At 44.7% G+C, this 22598-nt stretch overlaps 1 protein-coding gene across 10 annotated transcripts in view; it reads left to right on the top strand.

The window, feature by feature from the left end:
- Positions 1 to 22598, top strand: part of TTLL11 (tubulin tyrosine ligase like 11) — a 227413-nt gene that overhangs the window by 90412 nt on the left and 114403 nt on the right. For all 10 annotated transcript variants that reach the window (XM_070596184.1, XM_070596188.1, XM_070596189.1 and 7 more), the window contains 2 exons: positions 9238 to 9333; positions 10118 to 10233. In XM_070596184.1, the coding sequence (XP_070452285.1) occupies positions 9238 to 9333; positions 10118 to 10233 (212 nt within the window). The remainder of the gene's footprint in view (positions 1 to 9237; positions 9334 to 10117; positions 10234 to 22598) is intronic.

Below are 22598 nucleotides of genomic sequence, written 5' to 3'. Positions count from 1 at the left end.
CGTTTGGCTGTGGACAGGCTGCATGGGACAGCCATCGGGGCGGAACCAGGGGCCCCAGCCGTGGGGAACTGGACGGCAGACAGGGAGGGAGCCGCTGGTTTGGACAGATCACGCCCACCCAGTGGAACCACAGCGCTGGGCCGTCTTCCATTGCCTGACCACACTAAATGCTTCCAGGCCTGGGGTCAGGGGAGGAGCCCAGCACTGGGAGCAAAGCCTCAGGGGGATTTTCTCCTTCCAGCTGTGTGACCTGGGCAAGTTTCTTCACCACCCTGAGCCTCTGTTTCTTTCTCTGTGAATCACCTACGCTCACTTCCCTTCCTGCCTTCTGAGTATTGTGAACTGATGCAGGTGAAAACGCTTTGACAAGGTATCAGGTGTTAGAAGTGTGAAATTTGTTTCACCATACATTTCAGATTCACAGTGATTGAGGAAAGATTGTCCTTTTCTCCTTGGAGTCCTCTCTTGCTTGCTTTATTCTTATCACTTGTTAAAACACTTGTTAGTTTGCATCTCAAACACTGGAACTAATTTGGAGTATGATCTTGCATAAGTGACTTAACTTCCCTGTGCCTCCATTTGATCACCCACCTCACAAGGTTGTTGTCCACCTCACCGGAGACAAAGATTATGAAGGGCATTGCAAATTATAATATTCTGCGCATATGTCATAAATTATCTCTGCTATAAGCCCCTTTTGCTCATAGCCTGGGCCTGGCCCTGATAGCAGCATTCCAAGACATACACTCTAGCCAACAAAATTACATTTGTCTTAAACATGTGACTGTGACCCCTTTCCAATCACAGCCACAATAACTACTTGGGAAATTGCAATGGCCCAGAGCAGCTGCTGGCGCGGCTCAGGCTGTGGGCAGGTTTCCTGTAATCTGTTGCCTAGGAACGTGGCTGCCCTGTCATTCCTCCTGTCCCCCTGCCATTGCCCAGGCAGCCCCCAGCCACATATCCTCCTGTCAGTCTACTTGAGGGCAGCAGTGTGACCCTGGCTTAAACAGTATGGGCCATCTGGGTGTAGATGATTCATGTGGCAGAAATACACATGCCAAGGAAAGGTTTCTAGCTCAGCTTTCCAGAACATTCTTCCGCGATTCCATTGCTGGGTCTCTATCTTCTTCTATCTCTGTGTCTAATTCTCTCCTTGGCCATGATCCTTCCCCTTAGATGTATGGAGGAGACACTTTCCCTAACTCTTAAGGTGCTTCTCCTGTTTCTTTCTTGTTCTTTTACCCCCTCCCTCCTCTCAGCCCCAGACACCACATAGAAAGGAGACGAGGAAGCAGTCCAGTGACCACACAAGGGCTTGGTGTGGGCTACCCCCAGCTCTTCCTTCTAGCAGTCTAGCTGTGAGCTGGGCAAGTTAACCTTTCTTTGCTTCAGTTTCCTTATCTGCAAATAGGGATAATACTTGTATCTACCTCACAGAGTCGTTGTGAGATTAAATGAGAGAAAGCCATGTGGAACATTTGGCACAGTACCTAGCACATAGTAATCACTTAATAAATGATAGATTTTTTTTTATTATTACATTGTTATCTGTAACAACAGTTCTCAAACTTGTCAATGAAGAGGTGCCTCCAAGTTATAGGAAACCGTGAAATTTTCACATTTTAAACTTAACGGAACACTGGTATTCCAAGGAACATAGTTTGAGAACTGAGTCCTTAGCCTGGCCTTGGGCGCCTCCCAGCCTGGCCCCAGTCTAGCTTCCCTCTATCCTCTCTGAGCCCTGCAGGCCTGCCAAACAGAGCCAATTCCTGTCTCTTGGACATCATTTGTGCTTTCCCAGTTCTGTCTGTTTGTTCTCTTCTGTCTTGGCCTGGCATGCTCTCTCCTGTTCTCACTGCTTTTGAAATTCAGTGCCTTCTGACAGGTGCTCCTCAAATCCCACCTTCTCTGTAAAGGCTTCCTTGACCACGTCTGATACTTAAGCTTTTTCCTTCCTTTGGACACATTCCCTGGGCACCCAGTGGGACAAGCCCTGAGCTAGTTGTGGGGCACATGGTTATGGATAGGACACAGTTCCTGCCCCTGAGAGGTACACAGTTTAGTGGGGAAGACGACCCATGGGAATGACAATTCCTTGCAATCAATGTTATAAGAGGGCGTATGCAGGATGCTGCAAGAGCACAGAAAAGGGAGTCATTTAACTTTGCCTAACCCAGTCAGGGAAGGCTTCCCAGAAGAGATGTTTAAGCTGGAACTTAAGGCATGAAGAAGAATTTGCCAAGCAGAAAAAGCTGAGGGACACCACACTCCTCTGGTTCCCCTCCTGACTCACTGGCTGCTGCTTCTCAGCCCCTTCTTCTGGACCTGTCCGTGTTGGAGATCCCCAGGATTCAATCCATGGAAAGTTGCCCTCTTGTCTACCATCACTCCTGAAATGATCTCATCTAGCCCCATAGCTTTAAGTATCAGCTATGAGCTGTTGATCCTAAATTTGTACCTCTGGTCTTGACCTCTCCTTGAGCTGCAGACTGGTCTATCCAACTGCCCACTTAAATTTTCTCCTTGAATTTCATGTGGGCATCCCACACTTGACATGTCCAAAATCAAATTCTTGGTTTCCCTCCCCAATTAGTATCCCACTGTTTTTCCTGTTCAGTAAATTAATAGCCTTCAATCAGTTGTACAGATCAAAAACCTGTCATCTTTGTTTCTTCTTTTTCCTTCTTTCCTAAATCCAATCCATAAGCAACTCTTGCAAAGAGACTTTAAAACACATCCTAAATGTAACCACTTCTAACCAACTCCACTGCTACCATCCCAATCTAAGCAGCCATCACCATGCACTTGAACCACTGCAGTAGCCTCCTAATTGATGTCCTTTTTGGTACCCTTGCTTCTTATAGCCTATTTTTCTCACTGTAGCCAAAGCGATTCTTTTAAAACATGTCAGATCAAATTACTTTCCTTGTGCAAACTCTCCAGTGGCTTTCTCATTGCACTTAAAATCCTGGCTCCTTACCATGGCCTACAAGATGCTATGTGATCTGTCCGTTGTCTTTCTATCTGACCTCATCTCCTGCCACTCTCTCTCTTGCTCACCAGAAGTGGCCTTTGTTCTTGCTGTTCCCTCTGCCTAGACAGCTCTTCCTTAGCAATGCAAATAACTTATTCACTCACTTAATTCAGTCCCTGTTCATAGATCACCTCTTGAGACTTTTGCTTCTGATCATGATGGAGTCACAAAGACTGGACTTAACCTCCTTCTGCAAACAACTATAATGCCAGCCAAAATACATGAAATAAGTGTTTTCAGATTTTTGAAAATAGACAGCTCAGCTCTGTGATCCCTGAGGAAAGGGGGAAAAAAACCAAGGTGAGTCCTACAGTTGCCTCAGCTTTCTGTCTAGGGCAATCTCCAGAAGGTGGAAACAAGGAGGAGGAAACTAAACAGAGCCTGGTGACCTCAATGAGTTGAGGTGATGGAGATCAAAGTTTTGGAATGCTGAGGTGGCTGGAATTCTGTGGGCAGAACTCTGAAAAGGAGGGAGCCAAGCAAGAGAAGAGCTCCAGAAACCTGCGTGGGATCCCCGTGCGTCTTTGCTGTGTGGAGTGTTGATCCGCAAAAGTGGGCAAAGAGCTCACACAGAGCAGGGAGATGTTCAAGCTCTGAATGGCTAGTCCTTTTGATCCTCTGAATGGATAGTCCTTGATGACTACTGGGAGCATTCAATGGAGACTCTGGGGAAGTTATGCTTTAATGGATTGAATCTTCCCTGGAATGAAAATTACTCTAGACCCAACCTAGCAAAGCTTAAACAATAGGCCTTGAAGATGTCAAACTAATCTGCAAATAACTAACTGCCAAAACAGCCTAGCACTTTTTAAAAGAAGACAAAATAGAGACACTCAACATTGTAACATTCACAATGTCCAGCATCCAGTAGAAAACCACTAGACATTTCACAAAGCAGATAAGGTAACCCATACCAATGGGGAAAAATCAATAAAAACATACCCGGAAATATTAGAAATGATGAAACTAGTAGGAAAAGGATGTTAAAACAGCTGTTATAACTATGTACAAAAGTTTAAAGGGAAATATGAGCCTAGTAGAGAAATGGAAGCTATGAAAGAGAACCAAATGGAACTTCTAAAGAAGAAAATACAATATCTGAAATGAAAATTTCACTGGATGGGATTAACATCTGATTAGACACTGCAGAAGAAATGATCAATAAACTTGAAGACATAGGAATAGAATCTACCCAAAATGAAACAGGAGAAGAAGATGACTAGAAAAATAAATGAACAGACCCTCAGTGACCTATGGTAAATATTAGGTGATCTAACATATGTGTAATTGGAGTTCCTTGAGCAGAAGAGAAAGAAGATACAGAAAAATATTTGAGGAAATGGATCAAAATTTCCAAATTTGTTAAAAGCTATAAACTCCATAATCCAAGAAGTTCAAGAAATTCTAACGAGGATACACAGACACACACATATCAAAGCTAATCATAATCAAATTGTGGAAAAACCAGTCATAAGAAAATCTTAAAAGCAGCTAGAGAGAAAAGACACATTATGTCCAGAGAAACAAAGAATAAACAAAAAAGTTCTCATCAGAAACTGTGCAAGCCAGAAGACAATGGGATGACAATGTCACCGCCTTAGAAAGGCTTTTCCTGAACATTCTATCCACCAAAACCGCCCCTCCACCCACCATAGTATCACACTCTATGTTCTTACCTTGCTTTAATTATCAACTTGCTTGTGGCCTCTCTCTCCACTAGAATATAAGCCCCAAGAGGGTAGGATGCTAAAGCATCGTTTGTCTTGTTCACTGCTTTATTCCCAGTGCTTAGAGCAGTATCTAGTATTTAGTAGGTGCTCAATAAATATTTGGTAAGTAGAGTTGTCTTCCAGGCAGAAGAGTACACAAGCCAAGAGCAGTAGAGCCTCCTAGAACTTCTAATAGTTCAGCACAATTAGAGCCAAAGATGTGCAGGAGTGAGTGGGCGGAAATAAAGCTGGAGCGTGAGACAGATGCCAGGTCATAGAGGAATTTGTAGGACGTGCTGTAGAACTTGGGTTTCATTCTTTATGCAGAGATTTTAGGCGAACGAATGTTATTTTTCTATTTATATTTTAGAAAAATTACTCTGGCAGCCCCTTGTGCCAGATGAATCAGAGGGGAGAGTTCGAGAGAGGGAAGCTATGAAAGTAGCCCAGGTAAAAGATGGTGCAGCCCTGCTGTAGACTGGAAGCAGTGAGAGTGGACCAGATCTAGACAGCTCTTTAGGAGGTGGAATGTACAGGAGTTGGGGAGCAGCTAGATGTAAAGGATGAAGGGGAAATTTTTGACTTAGGTGGTTGGATGGATAAGGAATATGGGAGGCAAAGTAGATTTTAGAGAAAGATGGTGGATTAATTATCTATTGCTGAGTAACAAACTACCCCCAAACCTAGCAGCTTGAACTAACAAACATTTATTATCTCACAGTTTCTGTGGATCAGGAATCTAGGCTTAGCTGATGTCCTCTGGTTCAAGGTCTCTCACAAGGCTGCAGTCAACATGTTGGCCAAGACTGCAGTCATCTCAGGACTTGGCTTGGGTAGCTCCTCTTCCCAGCTCACTCACATGGTTGTTGATAGGCCTCAGGTCCCCCATGGCTATTGGATGGAGACATCAGTTCCCCACTCGCCTGGACCCCTCCATGGGGCAGCTCACAACATGGCAGTTGGCTTCACTCAGAGTGAGCCAGCAAGAGAGTAAGAGAATACATCCCAAGATGGAAGCCACAGTCTTTTTATCACCTAATATTGGAAGTTACATCCCATCATTTCTGCCCTATTTTATTTGTTAGAAATAAGTCACTAGGTGCAACCCACACTCAAAGGGAAGAGATTAAACAAGGGCATGAATACTAGGAGGTGAGGATCATTGGGACCATCTTAGAGGCTGCCATCCACAGATAGTGAGCTTGGATGCATTGAATTTGAGGAATCTGGGACCTACCAGTTGGGAATACCCTGAATGCAGATGGACGTGTAGTTCTAGGGCTCAGGAGAGCATCCCATCTCATTGGAATGTAGTTTGGAGCCTTTGCATGAGTTTACAATTAATAGCTCAGGCACCTTTTCTCCTCAACTAGCTTTGGAAGCTTCTAGAAGTCAGGGATGAAGGAAAGATGTCTTCGAATCCCCAGGGCCCCTCAAGTAGGAAGTGTGCAACACGTAATTGCTGATTGAATTACTCGGAGGTGGGGCAGAGTATCACGTGATTGAAAAGTTCTCTCTCTCTCTCCATTTGATCTGCATAAAGTGAGTGTTAGACTAGATTAGTAGTTTTTCCAAAAAATAGTAAGTTTTTATTCCCTGAGAACCCCACTATGTAAAACAGGTAAAAGTTAATCTGATTTGGCCTCCCCAGTGCTTCCCCTGAAAAGAACCTCATTTTGAATAACACTGGACCATGTAAATTCCTGATTTTTCTGCCAGGTCTGAGATCCTGAGATTTTATGACAAGAACAACTCTAATCTCCTCCCAGTTCTGTGATTCTGTGTATTGAGGTCCATTGATGCTACATATTTCATCGAACTTTTGAAAAGAAAACAATTCATGTTTCCCTGAACTGGTGAAAACCATAATAAAGCTGACCTTCATTAAACACTTACTGTGCATCAGGCAGTGTGCAAAATATTTTACATCACGTTATCTTTATGTGATCCTGTCTGCCCTACTCGAGTGTAAGCTCCATGAGGACAGGGACTTTGTCTAGTCCACTACTAAATTTCCAGAAGCTAGAATAGTTCCTGGGACATAGGAAGCATTCAGTTAATATTTTATGAATGAATGAACTAAGGTAAGTACTATTTTTATCTCCATCTTACAGACGAGGAAACTCAACCTTAGAGCTGCTACATAACTTGCCTGTAATCACACAAGTTGAAGGCAGAACTGAGATTTGAAATTGGCTCCTCTGGACTCCAAAGCCACTAATACCATTTCTTGTTGGTGGGATTAGTAGGAAACTGGAAAAGGAGCCAGCAGATATCGAGTACCTTCTATATGATGAGCATAATCCTAGGTCCTTTTTGCTTCCATTATCAAGTACCCTGCAAGGTAGCCATTGTTATCCCATTTTTCAGATGAGGCAGGTGAGGCTCAGAGAGGCTAAGCACCAGACCTAGAGTCATTTAGCCAACGTAAGAGACTGAGCTTGGATTGCAACCCACATCTTTCTGACTCCAAAGCATTCTTGTGCAAGGTCCAACATATTCAACTACATGCACCGAAGTTTAGGTTCGGGAAACTATTACGCCGCTGGAGGGTATGGGTCAATACAGCTGATGAGGTTTTTCCACTCTCCTTTCCAGCTTTCTTGTAGCTTTACATTCAGAAAACCATTGTGCATTGAACTGGAAGAGTCTACCAGACTGACACAGTACAAGTCCAAACTTCTAAGATGTAGCAGAACGTAAGCGTTGATGACTAAGGATGATAAACGTTGGCACTGCAGCCCGCCGTTCTCTGTAGCCTTTTCAACATCACATGTCTCAGACCAGGTCTGAAGTTAGACTGATGATGTCACCAGAGTCTCTTAAAGGCCTCATTACTCATATCCACTTGTCATATATTATTAAGCAGATCTATAATACATGTAACATTCTCTACTGAATTTCCATTCCTTTCTTTTCATGACTAGGGGAAGAAAAATAGAGTGAGGATGACTTTTCCAACATCTCATCCTTACTGCCCTTCACTGAAGAATAACCTTGTCTGGAATTACCCCCCAAAAATGGTCATTCAGGCTCTGATTTCATTAATAAAGATAAAGCTACAGTTTAATAATTGTCATTTAACTAATCCATAGTCTATACAGACAAGCAAATGGATTTCACCTCATCTTTTCTTCTTGAGTCCACAGAGAAAGGGATACAGTTATATCTTTTTCTTCCTCTCCTTTGTTCTCCACCTTCTGTTTTGAAACTTTGGGATTGTATCAGTTATGTTAGAAGCTTTCTACCCTATCACCTCCTATAGAAATAATGAGAGTCGTCTCAAGAATCTGACGTCCGAGAGTCAGAAGCTGAATCTAATTAGGACCCGTGATCTCAAGGATGAGGAGGCGTTATGGAGGTGAAGGACCGTTTCAGGCGGAGGGAATGAGATGCACAGTGGCTTACCCCAGCAGAGGGCTTGTGAGGAACTGAAAGAGGCCAGAGGAAGTCAAAGCTTTACCGGAGGCAGTGTGCTGGATTCTGGAGAGGCGCCCAGCAAATGGTGTTGGAGTTGGCCGTGGGTGCAGGTGGCTTCGTAGGCATGTGGCCTGTGCAGTCACACAGCACCTCGCGTTCAGAAGGGCTCCATGGCTGGTTTAATGCTCTGTTGTCACCGTCACGAAATTGTTAATACTTTTTGAACAAGGGGCCCTGCATTTTCATCTTGTACTGGGTCTCATAAATTACGTCGCCGGTCCTGCTTGGGTAGGAAATCCAGCTCTGTCTCTTACTAGCTGGGCAGACTTGGGGAAATCCACTGGCCTTTCTGAGACTCAGTTTTTGCTTCTGTAAAATGGAGAGCATACTCCCTCCTTCAAATATACTGTCTTAAGGATTAAATGAGATGGTGAATAATTGGTGCGTTGTATAGTAATTGGTGCCAGGTAGGTGTCTAATAAATATTCCGTTCTCCTTAGCGAAGAGGGTATATCAGAATCCCTGGGGGATTTATTATTCAAAATACATTTGCCTGCATTCCACTCTGAAAGCTTCTGACTCACAGGTGTGGGTTGATGGATGAGCAGTGGTTTTTAAAGGGGTCCTTAGTGATACTGATGTACACCCGAGGTTAAGAAAGGAGCCTTGGGTTTTCAGACACCTGCTAGGAAGCAACTTAATAGAGGACAGCAGAAGGAGAGGGAGAAATCGATGGACTACCACTGATCCTTAACATAATAAAAAACCTGCTAAAGAAGAAAGAGGTCATCAACTTATAGCACTTCAGACGACGCCGGTAGTGCTGAAATGCACTATGGGAACTCAACCGATTATCAAGGTTTCTATAAAATTTTCTGCTGTCCATTTGGCTTGACAAGTACACCCAGAGGGAGAGGGGCTGTGGACAAGAGAAGTCAGGGTCAAGGCCCAGGTTGGGGGGCGAATTTCTTTGAATTTATTTTCACCTTAATGATCCTAATGCCACATTCAATTCCTGAAAAGAAATTATAGCTAGAGAGAGTAATTCTGAATTGTATTTATCTTGCCCAGATTTTAGGCTTTGACATTCTTCTAATGAAAAATCTGAAGCCTGTACTACTTGAAGTAAATGCAAATCCCAGCATGAGAATCGAACATGAGCAGGAAGTAAGTATTTTGAGTTTCTCATTGAATATATTGCCATACAGCTGGATTTTCCCACTCTTACGTTGTTCATTCAGCTGAACAAGATTCAGCATTCCCAAATTTTCACAGCAAAGTTCTATTCAAGTCTTAATAATTCCAATTTTGTTGAGCTCTGAACATAGTCTATTAATATAAGACCTATGTGACCTATGGTAATTTCCCAGCATGCCATTCTTCCAATTTTTAAGGTCTGCAAATGTAGAAACAGCTGAGCCTTTCCAACAGTTTTGACATGAACTAATTACTTAGCCTTAGGAGATGAACTAATTGAAATTCTATGACTATGATTTAGCCATGTTGACATGCTTAAATCACTAAGATAAATAGTACATTTAACAGTGGTTATATTTTTCTCCCCCCTAAAAGATGCATACAAAAGACTGGAAAGAAATACACCAAATATTAATATATGTTTCTATATTTGGGGGGATTTTATGTAATTTGGGGGGATTATGTGAATTCTTTTAATTTTCGTAACCCCCTTCTATATTTCCAAATTTTCTACAATGAGCATGATGATCAGAAAAGCAGTGTTCTTTTTCCTCTTCACGCATTTTGTGATTTGTAAAAGGAAATTGACATTTTTAAGGTATCATAAAGGGAGGCTTAAACAATTCTCTCCTATAGATGAACATAAGCCAAATCTAACAGTGCAACCGCTGGCTCTAGTGGGAGGATCGCATGCTGAGAGCCGCTCGGCACTGTCACTCTCTCCGTTGTAACACGAAATCCTTACCCATTCAAGCTTTCTCCGGGGGTGTTTGAAAATGTCCCTAGCCTTGTGGATGAGGAAGTGAAAGTGGCCGTGATCAGAGACACACTGCGCCTCATGGACCCACTTAAGAAGAAGAGAGAGAAGCAGTAAGTGTTTTTTATATCATTTATTTCTATCAACTCTTGCTTCCCATGCCTTAAGCAGGTAAGTTAAATTCTTGAAACACGTTAACACTGGAGTGAGATCCACATGTTACACCATCTAATAAGTCATTTTGTCACATAGGAAAATCACGCCTCAGATATAGTGACTCAAAATCAGAAGATGGAGACAATACAAATCTAACACTTGGTGCTCAGCCAATGGATTTCTAGCTGACTGTTACCTGAATCTGGAAAGTCTCTTTGAAAAACCCAGTGATAGGATCTCCCTCCCACCATTGTTCAACAGCACTTCTCTTTGAAATCCTCAAGCATAGGGAGAGAGTATAAAATGCTGGAGAGGAAGGCCACAGGTACTGCGACGTGGGAAAGCTCGCTCCCTTTTTATTTTCTTCGTGATGTTCACATATTTGCAGTATAAGCTTTTTGTTTCAAAATCTGCAGAGCCAATTTAATGAACTTCTGGCAGTTCTATAATATTTACAATAGTTATCATTTCTCTACAGCCCGCCCATGCAGTGGATGTTTAATTGAGATGGTGGGAGGAGTACGTGGCCTGCCTTTCCCTCGGAGGAATCACCCCTGAAATGAACGACATTTCACTTGGGTGTTTTGTTTGTTTAGTTTTTACCAATTCCTGGCTCTTACAAAGTAGGGGTTGATTAAATATCATTGTGCCTGTTTTGGGGGGAAAAAATCAAAGACAGGCATTTCAGATAGCACTCCTCGTACCTGTAACAAATCAGATGGACCCAAATGCTTCCAGATGAGTAAAGCACGTGTCAGCTATGGTTCGAGACTTTGGGGAACGCTGACTTCCCTAAGCAAGTTGTGTTTTGCAGGTTCCTCTACTGCGGCCCAAATATTGTTAGAATCACCCTACAGTAGTGCTTCTGCCCTTGGCTGCACATTAGAACCATCTGGAGAGCTTTCATAAGTACCAGTGCAGGGGCCCCTCTTCTAAAGATGCTGGTTTTAATTAGCTTGGGCCGGAGGCCTGGCCGCAGAAAGATTTTAGGTTCCCTAGGTGATTCTACTGTGCAGCCAAGGTTGAGCATCACGGTCCTGCAGGAAATGTCACTCTGAAGGAGTATTTGTCATCTTCTGAGTCGGTCTGGATGGCGCCTGCTCGGCTGGGTTCTCCTCCAGAGTGTTCTTCACTGCGTAAGGCACAGATTGCCATCGTTGGCAAGACTCGGCTGAGAATACTCACCTGTAGTTTGAATGGGCCGATTCTGCCAGATGCGGCTTCCGCCAGTTAGCACTTCAGAGTGGTGGTGTGTCAGGTGTGCTGAATCCTCAGAGCAGCTCAAACACCAAGGCAGCCGGGTAAGGTGTCCTCTGGTACACGCATGCAGCCACTTTTTTTAGCCATCCCTAAGGAAAAGCAGTGGATTAATTGCAGTTTGATCAGATTAATTTCAATAAAACTCATTCCTCGAAAATCTACTCTCTAATGGTTATTAATCTCACCAGTAGAATTTAAGTCTTGAGGGACTGTATGTCACTGTGGGGAGATGTTGGTGGCTTTCTATGCCAGGATGGCACAGTGGCACAGATTTTTAAAGATGATCTTGACACATAGCATCCTGATTCCTTTGGTGGCCGCAAGTTCAAAGGCCAAGTGTGGCCTGAGCCTTCTTAACCTCTACCACCAAAACCATGAAGAGATGTGAGGGTACCACTGTATTTTCACATTAAATAGCATCAGAATACAATTAGCTTTCTTTTTTTTATTCTAATTGTTTTTCTTTACCTACACCTGCCATTCTGTATAACCCATATGAGCTGCAGATATAAAATTTAATAGCAATGGGGCGCAGGACCATTGGGAAGGACGGGAAAGGCATTTTACAGCTTATCAAGTCGTAAGTAGCAGCATCTCATTTTTAATTTAAAAAGCATTGACTTTTTTTTTTTATTGATAACCAGGAACAGTTAGAACTTCAAGAACCTGACTTTGTTTCTAATATAAAAACTCTTTCATTTCACCCTTTTCTTACCTACAGTATAAGAGTGTATGTTAATAGTTAAATGTCATTTACTGATATTTTCCCTTGACTTCACCTTTAAAAAAAAACCCCAGCAATGAGCGTCCATGAAAGCACTTCGTAATCTGTAAAGTGCAGTTATATGTAAGCTATTATTATCGTTTTCATGACTTTACCATGCAGACAAAAAGGCTGAAATCATTCTCACTCCTTTGTGTAGAAATGTTTCAGAATAACTCGAAAAAGCACCACATTATGCCCACGGAAAATGCACAGTGTAGCAGTGCGGAATCATACGTGTCCGAATCTGAGACCATGCCACGCCAATTGCAGAAAGTGTTATCACACAGACTTCTAGGCTGAAAGTTACCTTTAGAAGCCGGTTTTTTTGTGTTTGCATAGGATGTGACCGAAACCTTTTAAAACAAATAGTATCCTAGCCTTTCCCTTCAACTCTTTGGCAAAAGCGGGTGTGAAGTGTCCCTCAGCAGTTCCTTCCTGAGTACGGTTTGTCAGTGAGACTGTTGAAGTGGGTCTTTACTTTCCCTGCACAGACTGAAGAAAAAGGCGGATAATGTCCCGATGTCTCTAAGCTGCTCTGGGAAGGCGCGGGGGCATTAGAAGGGCACCAGACCCATGTGTCCATGTGTCACACACATTCACACACCTGGGGGTCTTGCAGGCTGGGGTCGGTTTCGTGGTGGGACTGAGAGCAGTCCTCATGCCTTCTACGGGGAGAGAAGCTGGCACCTCTGCTGACACCCATCGTGGTATAGCTGAAAGAACTTTCTCTTGAGCTGAAGAGACTGAGATTCAAATCCTGAACTTGGGGACACTGCAGAGCCGTTTTGAGCCTCAGTATCCTTTTCCGTTAAATGGGGATAACGAGGTTTAAGTGAAACAACGTGAAAAACTTTTAATATACAGTAGGCACTTGAGTAATACTTAGCTTACTACTCAACAATAAAATTGTCTACTAGGACACGAAAAAACGAACAAAAAGTAAAGCTTAGTTACCATTCTCTTTCCTGGTATACTTAAAGTAGAATTTTGAGTTTAAAATCAAGGACATATCCCCAAACTGAAGCTGCTAGATCGCTGTGCACTAGAATGGACGCCGGAGCTGGTGGCCCATGGAAAGTTCCGTTTCCAGGTAGCAAGATGTCACTGGCCCAGTCCTATTTATCTCTTGGGTTAGGAGAAAATGCCTTTGGTCCCTGAGGGAAGAAAAGAGCTGTCATATGAGAACTATTTTGAACTCTGATAACATTTTGTATTATCGAGTGACTTTGTGCATTTTCATACAAGCGTTCTTTGGAGGCGTTGGGACATGGGAAGGAGGAGGCTAATAGGCTGGGGCTCTATGACTGTCATACGATCAGGAAAATCAACAGAAAATTCCCCCTTTTCCAAGGTATTTGGGCAGTCTAAGTCTTTCTTTTTAAAACTTCTATCCAAAGTAGAAGTGAATAAATTGCATTCCCTGATTATTTTAGAAACAAGGCGATCATTCCATAAAATTATTAAATTTTGGAAGGTCAGTATACCCTGGGGTAGCCATTTTACCAGGATTTTTCTCCTTTTCCTGAATGTACATGTTTCTGGTAACTGAATTCCTTCCTCAGGAATCATAACTCTTTAGGATCCTAGAGTAACACAAATGAAGCCAGAGACAGGCCTGAAGGAATCTGAAGGGATTTTTCTTGATATCGTGATGCCATGCCGTGCTGGGAGCTGGGGTGTAGACTGCTCACTTCTTGTTCAAAAGTGTATGTTTGGAACATGACTTATATAAGGCACAGAAGCCCCTTTTCCCACAGTAACATTTCTCCATCCTCTCTCAGCTTCACTTACCTCCTATCACCATAACAACCAGGTGTGTTATAAAGGCAGGAGTCAGCCTGCAAGGGCTGCTTTTGCCCTAATTCAGAGAGGTTGGTCTTCTGACAGCTTCTTTGGGAGCTCAGGCTACACTTCTTACCTTGAATCCAAGCATATCCCTTGGGTCCTATGCCATGTTTAGAACCAATGGATTCAGTGAATCTCCAAATTAGCTTGATTCTACATAGAATCTAGGATATTGGTGAAACATTCTAAAAGTACAAAGATCAAAGAATCTCCCAGTGGCTCAATCTCATGGCTCGGGGCTTGTAATCTGACCAAGGAATGTCACTCTGTCCTGTCCTGGAGAAGAATATTGAAAACACATCAGTCAGAGACCCTCCAAGGCCACATCCCTGCCCTTTAAATTGGCAGTATGGCCAACTGACATCCCCTCAACCATAGGGAAGAGGGGTTCCCAAGCTATCCAGACTACACGTGCCTTCATAAATGTAGAATATTGTCTGTCTTATCAGAGACAATTCTTCTGGAAGTAGACATTCTTTCAGGAGAATCGTCCTGCCAAATGGCCTGTCCGTGTGTGAACAGCTGATACGTTGTTGAAATTCTGGGGTTTCGTTGATTCCGAAGGATTCCTTTGTAGCAAGACCCTACAGATCAGCGCACATTGACCCCAAGATCCTCTGAAGATTTCACACAAATCAGGAGTCTGGGTACAGAGAAATGAAGGTTTGCAGCTTCATTTGCATTTCATTTACACTACAAGTGAATTAAAGAAACAGGGGTTGGTTACCTAGAGTGTTTACTGAGCACTTAGAGAAGTGAATTAGCTCACAGGGCAGTAGGAGAAGCAAGACTGACACAGAGATATCTGTAAGGTGGAAAGTGAGAAGTGCCCTAAACAAAAAGACAAATTGCCAAGGGAGAAAAATGCAGGAAAGATTATTTCCTGATGAGAAGAGTTAAAAAAAACACTGACAAGGAGGAGGTGGCACTTGAGCTGAGGTTTAAAGGATGAATTATATTTGAAACACGAAAATGGATGGAAGGACATCCCTGGTGGGGGAAGCAAAGGCCCAGGGCTGTGTTGGGGGAGCTAAGGAGTTCAAATCAGCTGGAAAGACAGGTATCTGGAGTGGATTAGTAGAGAGGAGGTGCTGATTGGGGTTGGGGGCGTGTAGATGGAGACCAAGAGGCCAGAGCTGGATGGCCTTGAATGCCAAGCTAAAGAACTCAGCTTGTTTTCAATCTGGAGTATATGAAGGCTTTAAGGGTGTCTGTGAGCCCAGAAACTATACAAAATTTTGAGTATAGGTCTATTTTTCCTGGAGAAAAGGCCGTAAATTTCGTCATATTTTCAAAAAGTTAAGAACCCAACAGTCTTATCATTGGAGGCTACAGGAAGCTAGAGCAATTTGTCCCAAGTTGAGGTGTTGTGGCTTCAAGACCCGTTGTGCCCTCCATACCTCAAAAGGTCTCACATTTCAGATCACAGTCAGTACACTAGAAAAGTGTGCGTGCGTTTTCAAGTAAGAACAGACAGGAAATGACTAATGATAAGTGCGTTATGTTATGTGCAAGAAATAAAACCAGACAACTCTCTTCCATCTGAAAACGTTTGAGCATTAAGTCAGAAGTAACCAGTAAAAGTCTCTTTTGTGTGAAGTTTGTCGAGCAGGAGCCATTTCCAAGACTGATGGGGAAGGCGGAATTTCCTGAGCTGATGTGCGACTGTCCTTTCAGAGACCATTAGACAGGAGCCGAGCTCCTCCACCGGCAGGCAGGCCCCTCTCCCTCTCGCTCGCGGGAGGAGCAGATGGAAAACTAGACGACCATATGGCCGGTCGGTCGCCATTATGGGGAGACGGCAGTGCGGAATTCTGCGTGGGCCCTCCCAGAGTTATTCCAGGTCGTGATGCGGTAGCAAATGTGTTTGGAAATTTCCTTACGAGTTGCTCCAGTGAGCCTTAAATGTCCATGTGCTTTTAAATCAAGAGTTGTTAGCCTTTAGGAAGGAGACAGTGTGGTCTGGGCTCAGGAGACCAAGGGTTTGGTACCAGATCTACTTGATCTCAGAGAAGGCATTATAGTTTCCTGCACCCAGTTGCCTCGTAAGAAAAGAAATCAAGGGAAGAATAGTAGCTACTCTACCTCTTTCACAAGGAACTGTTTCTTGAGTGCTTGCTCTGCGTGGTCCAGTGGTGTCTACGTGTATTCCCATTTTCTCCTCACAACAGCCATATGCAGTAGGTGCTGTTCCCGATTCTGTTTTACAAACGAGGGCACTGAGGCTTGGAGAGGTTAAGTGACCTCAAGTGGCCCAGGACCACACCACTTAGAAGCAAAAGACGGAGATTTAAAGCCAGGTCTGTCTAACTATTGCCTTGAGAAAGACCGCGTATAAAAGTATTGGGCACACTAAGGAGATGCGTGCCCATAAGGGATTCTCATTGCCTGGCTGGGTTGGTGCCTTCACTGTAAACTCTGGGGCAGGGACTCATCTCTTTATCTTCAAGCACTATGCATGAGTAGGCACTTAGGACTGATGGATGATCTCCTGGGAGGAAGCTCTGTGGCCAGCTAGGTGGCCATTTCATTTTTGAATAACATTCAAAACCAGAATGAATAAGATGTAAGTCCATGTGCAGAGACATCACCTTCAAGCAGGATCTGCGCATGACACAAGAAAGAATAGCACAGACAGAACACTGTTCACATGCAGTGTGCATCCCAGACAGGGAACATGCCGCAAGTTCGGGAGAGGGTGGGGTGAGCCAAGGATTAGTTCGAACCCTATAAAATTGTTGATATTAAACCTTTGTTTGGACCTATAAGAGTGGCAGTTTCCTATGATTCAACTAAGAGCTGGGCTGGAATAAGAAATGACGAAATCCAGCCATTTGTGACAACATGGATGGACCTTGAGGGTATTATGCTGAGTGAAATAAGTCAGAGGGAGAAAGTCAAACACCATATGATCTCACTCATAAGTAGAAGATAAAAACAACGACAACAAAAAAAAAACACATAGCATTGGAGATTGGACTGGTGGCTACCATTGGGGAAGGGGGCAGGGGGGAGGGCAAAAGGGGTGATTAGGCTCACATGTGAGGGGATGCACTATAATTAGTGTTCGGGTGGTGAGCATGATGTAATGTATCCAGAATTCGAAATATGATGTGCATCTGAAAAAAATAAAAAGAGCTGGGCTGGAGTGGTCAAGGCAGCCTTCTTGAAGGAGACGGGGCTTACATTCGCTCGGGCGTGGTTTGGAGAGGAAATATAAGGCTTTGGGGAGGAAGGATGGAGGCAGAAAGCTTGGCCAAGGGGTCAGGCAGGGTTGGGAGGTGCATGGGAGGCAAGGCCTGCCAATCATGCTTCCAAAAGGGCACTATGGGTAGAGGGACAGGTGCTTCTTCTCTGCTACCCACTTACTGAAATTTTTTCTCATTATAAAAGTAATATGTCAAAAGCTTATTGTCAAAAAATTGGAAAATATTTAACATGAAATAAAAACCTCTCTCAAATTCAACCACGCAGAGTTAATCTTTATCAACTCTTTAGTTCATAAAAGTACTATAATTTTCTTCTGTCTATATTGTTTCGTAGTTGAGGCCCAACTATATAATTTCTGTAGGCTGTTTTTATATTTCTCCATTTTATGTGACAGTAATTTCCCCTTCTTATTAACGACTCTGTAAACGTCATTTTCATTAATGACTGGGCCAGCGTCTGCCTCCATATGGGTGAATGTTTAGTTTATTTCCAGCATCTTGTACTTAAAGCTCTGTATGCAAATTAGGATGTTGTCTTAGGAGAGAGAGAGCCCCCGTTGAGGAGGACTGGGGATCTGCTCAGGTTTTTAATGTGCGGGTGGGAGAGCAGAGAGGGTAGGAGTGGGAGCCCCGGAGTCAGATGCTCTGGGGTGAATCCCGGCGCTGCCGCCGACAATGGTACAGTTCCCTCTCCTCTCTGTGCTTTGCTTTCTTCATCCATAAAGGGGACTTTGCAGTTGGATGTTTTTAAATCTGCAAAGCAATGAGAACTTCTTAATCTGAAGAGAGGGGGAAAATGTTGCTTATTTCTAAAAGAATATTTTGTCACGGGAAATGTGCAATCTGAATGTATTTAAATAAGTCAAACAATATATATAACCTGGGGGCTTTTTTTTTAAGGAGGAAAAAGTGTGAAGGAAGAGGTGGTAAAGTAAGTGGGAAGGAGGCTCCAGCAGTCACAGGTTAATCTTTGGCTGCGAGGATGGATTTGATTTCCCTCTAATTATCTGCTAGATTAAAAGAAATGAAAGATCAAAATTAAAGCAAGTTTTCGTCATCATTTGAAAGCCCTTGGTTATCATCCGAATGCTGGGAAATATTCACCAGCTGGCTTCTTTCCTTTCCTTTTTACTCAATTTCTATTTTTTCCTTCAGTTTAAGCAGCATCAGAGCCCCTCGCAGCTCTCATCACAGAGGCTAATGTGAGAGGGTGGGAAGAAGGTGGGATCGGAACAGTTCAGAGTGGTGGATCCGCCGCCAGACTCGTCCTCCGCTAGGCGCTCACATCCTGAGTGAGAAGCACCGTGCTCCATATCTGATGTGGAGCTGGCTGGTCGGGGGGCCACTTCTTGTTGGGTGGATGTCTTTGTTTGTTAGAGAGGATCACTTCCTTCCCCAGACTGTCCATGCCTCTGCAGCATCGGGGGTCAGCCTGGAGAAGCTGCTAACACACGCGTGAATGCATGCATGCATGCATGCCTGAATGAATGAGTGTTGAGGGCTCCTTGTGTGTGGCTGGGTCAGGGATGACCTCTGTGAGGTGCAGGATGCAGTGGGAGCACCAGCAGCAAGGTGAGCAGGATGGAGGCAGTGAGAGGGGCCAGGGCAGAGAAAACAAGCCCCCATGGCTCTAAAACCCAGAAGGAGGGGCCGGCCCAGTGGCCGAGTGGTTAAGTCCGCGAGCTCTGCTTCGTCCACCCAGGGTTTCACCAGTTCGACTCCTGGGTGAGGACATGGCACCGCTCATCAGGCCATGCTGAGGCAGCGTCCCACATGCCACAACTAGAAGGACTCACAACTAAAATATACAACTATGTACTGGGGGTACTTGGGGAGAAAAAGCAGAAAAAAAAGAAAAAGATTGGCAACAGTTGTTAGCTCCGGTGCCAATCCTTAAAAAAAAAAAAACCACCCAGAAGGAACTCCAGGACTCCAGCCGCGTGGTTCACAAAGCTCTGAGCTGGAAAGAGGCCAACTGTCCACCAACAGAAAGTGCCCTGCTCATGGGTATTCCCTCTCTAGAACACTGCATGTCAATGCGAATGCGTGACTGTAGCTCCAGGCGTTGACACTGATGCTGAGTGAAAGAAGCAAGTCATAAAATACCTACAGAATGGTTCCAATGAGATAAAATTAAAAACAGGCAAAACTCAACTTTATTTTACAGAGGTATAACCCTAAGTGGCAAAAATATGAAGAAACCAAGGACGAGTGATGAGAGAGTTTAGGGTGGTTACTTCTGGGCAGAGCGTGGAGGGAGATGTGACTGAGAGGTTGAGATCCTGATGTGCTCTGTTTCTTAACCCAGGTGGCGGCTGCAAAAGTATTAGAATTATTCTTGAAATGCACGCATTTATTTTACGCACTCTGTGATTATGAGAAAGCACAATGTTACAGGTAAAATAAAGAGGTGTGGCAGGATCACAGCGAGTAAGCAGGGAGGGCATCAGGAGACGGAGCCCGATGCCGCAGGATCCAGTGGGTCCGGCCAAGCCTTTGCTTTTCATCCTAAAAGCAACAGGCAAGTTTTAAACAGCAGGGCGGCATGATGGGATTCGTGTCTTAAAACAATCACTTTGGTGGCAGCATGAAAACCAAGCTGGGTGGACGTGCGGGCAGCGAAGAGTTTTGGGAGATGGTGGTTGTGTGGGTTAGGTGATGGTGGCAAGGATGGAAAGAAATGTTGCATTCAAGAGGGGTTCAGTGGAATGAGTGGACATGACTTGGAGATGAGCTAGACGTGAGAGGTGAGGGTGAAGGAGGAGTTAAGAAAGGGGTGCATTTAGCTAGTAGGTGGTTGTTGGTGCCAGTCATGGAGACGGGGAGCCTTGGGGAAGCAGCAGCTTGGGAGGCGTCTAACACAGAGTCGTGAGACTTGCAGGTGTACTGCTTACTAGGTAGTTGGGCACATGGGCCAAGGGCTCACGTCGGGGAAGGCCCATTGCAGGAATAATTGTTCCCTAGAGTAGACCAGGGCGTCCACATGGGCAGACTGGACACTGTGTTGTCAAGTGATTTAGAGTCAACTGTGGTGATGTGGGGTGAGCCAGGACAGGAGGTCTGGGTTCAGATCCTGGCTCTGCCACTCTTTCTGGCACGTTCTTTAACTCTGTTCCCGGCATTTACTCTGCAGCGGCATGCTCATAGAGCTCAGCCCTGCTTGCTGGCTCAGTCGCTGGGCACAGAACATCCTGTCTTCAAGATGCCTTCTGCATTATCATCGTGGTGTCTTAATTTACTTTTAGGCTTTCGGAATTGTGCAGGTGCCTTGGTGTCCTTCCCAAGTGCTTGGCCCCATGCCTGGCAGGAGGAGTGACAGAGGAAGGGAGCTCGCAGAGCAGACAGGAAGGCTCTCCCTGCACCCCTGCCTCGGGGGGCTTCCCCAGTCAGCCTCCTCTCGTGTTCCTGATCATCACTGCCATCATCGCCTCACACCTGTACAGTGCGCTGCCCTTGAGAGTCATTTCAAAGCCTGTGATCTGAAATAAAACTCATCCGGCCATGCAAAATAGGCAGCGTCTGAGTCATGATCTCCATTTTACAGGCGACGAAACCAAGACTCAGAGACACGCATGACATCCCACAGGCCTGGGGTTTTAGGATTCTACGCGTCAGAGAGGGCTTGCCAGTGATGGGAACATCTACCTGTGGTGCAGATCTAAGCTGAGGCCTCCGATGGGTTGTATTTCTGCACACCGTGACCTCTTTGAGGCGCTGTAGGGACCCGTGACTGGACTCTGTCCCCAGAGGCCTAATTAGGAAATGGGACTGGACATCCTGTGCTAAGAGGAAAGGGTCAAGGAAAAGAAAATAGCCCATTTTTAGATTGAAAGGTTGTAACGCGGGAGAGAAGATAAACTCCCCGCAAACCCCAGCGGGCAGAAGAAAGATACATGGCTGACATTTGCAGAGAGGTTTAACCTCAAGAAAAGAAAGAAAAAAAAACTCCTTACTTTGCCTGAAATAATAAAGATTGACTCAAAGGAGTAGCGAGTTCCCTGTAGATGGTAGTATTCAAGCCCAGATTAAATAGCCACATGTAAGGAAGGAGCACCAGCTCTGGGATCAAACAGGCTTGGGCTCAGTTCCTGGTCAGTTTGAGGAAGAACGGAGAGCACAGGTGCCTCCCCTGAGTGGGGCCAGGGCTGGGGGTGGGGTAGGGACCAGGCTCAGCCATCTAGCCTGGAGCTTAGGATAGAACCACAGCCCTAATGGAATCGTCAACGTGGCGGCAGAGATGGCGCAGCTGGGCATCAGATTCTGGATCCCCTTCTACTGGTGCTTTGGAGTCTGCTAACGTACTGCCTGCTGAAGTCTGCACAGGCAGTAGGGCCGGATGGAGGCAGAGTCCTTGGGTGCAGGACCTCAGAGCCTGCAGCTAGTAAGGGCAGAAGGGTGAGGCCACCCAGGCTGTAGATGGATGGTCCCCAAACTTTATCAGGGTGTCAGAACTACCTGTGGGGGGGATTGTTAAAGCCCAGATTGCTGAGTCCCACCCCCCGAATTTCTGATTCATTTGCATTCTAACAGGGTCCCAGGTCATACCAATGCTGCTGGTCCAGGCAGAGCACAGCACAGCACTTTGACAACCACTTGCCTGCTAGCCTGGTCCTTGTGTCTGTCCCAAAACATCTGAGGACTCTGGGCACAGCCCCTCAGCACCTACTTGGCTTTGGCTCTGTGCTTATCATCCTCATGCCTAAGAGATGGACAATGCCCATGGTGAAGGAGGCCATTGGAGACGGTTTGCTAATAACACAGAGAACAGTACACCCCAGTTCAATACAGCTCTATTCATAGTGCATATTGCATGGAACCACAGAACTGAAAAAGTAAAACAGGGCCACTTCAGAAATTCACATTTCTATTCATCTATGTCCTTTCCCTGCCTTTCTGTGTGGGTTTCTTAAGACAAGTAAGATATTAAATGATTGTAAAATCTAACCTTTAAGGCACAATCAAAGCCTTTTTAAAACAATTCTTCTAATGAGGGAAAACGTTGCAGATTTTTTCATCTCTTCATTCTCTTCCAGCTGGTTTGCAGGCGAAGTCCTAGATGCATTCTTAATTTTGACTCAGCCTTTCTCCACAGCAGAACAAGTGGTGGGGAAAATTTTATCTCTAGGCAGCAGCAGCATTTCTGTCGCATCTGCTTGGTTTTGCACTGTAACATGGCAGCTCACAGGGCTGCGCATTTGAACTGTGGTCCTTCTAGGACTGCGTCCTTCGTGATCGGTAAATA

The sequence above is a fragment of the Equus przewalskii genome, chromosome 26, assembly GCF_037783145.1.
Source record: "Equus przewalskii isolate Varuska chromosome 26, EquPr2, whole genome shotgun sequence".
NCBI classification, from domain to species: domain Eukaryota; kingdom Metazoa; phylum Chordata; class Mammalia; order Perissodactyla; family Equidae; genus Equus; species Equus przewalskii.
This window is presented reverse-complemented; position numbering and strand designations above follow the sequence as displayed.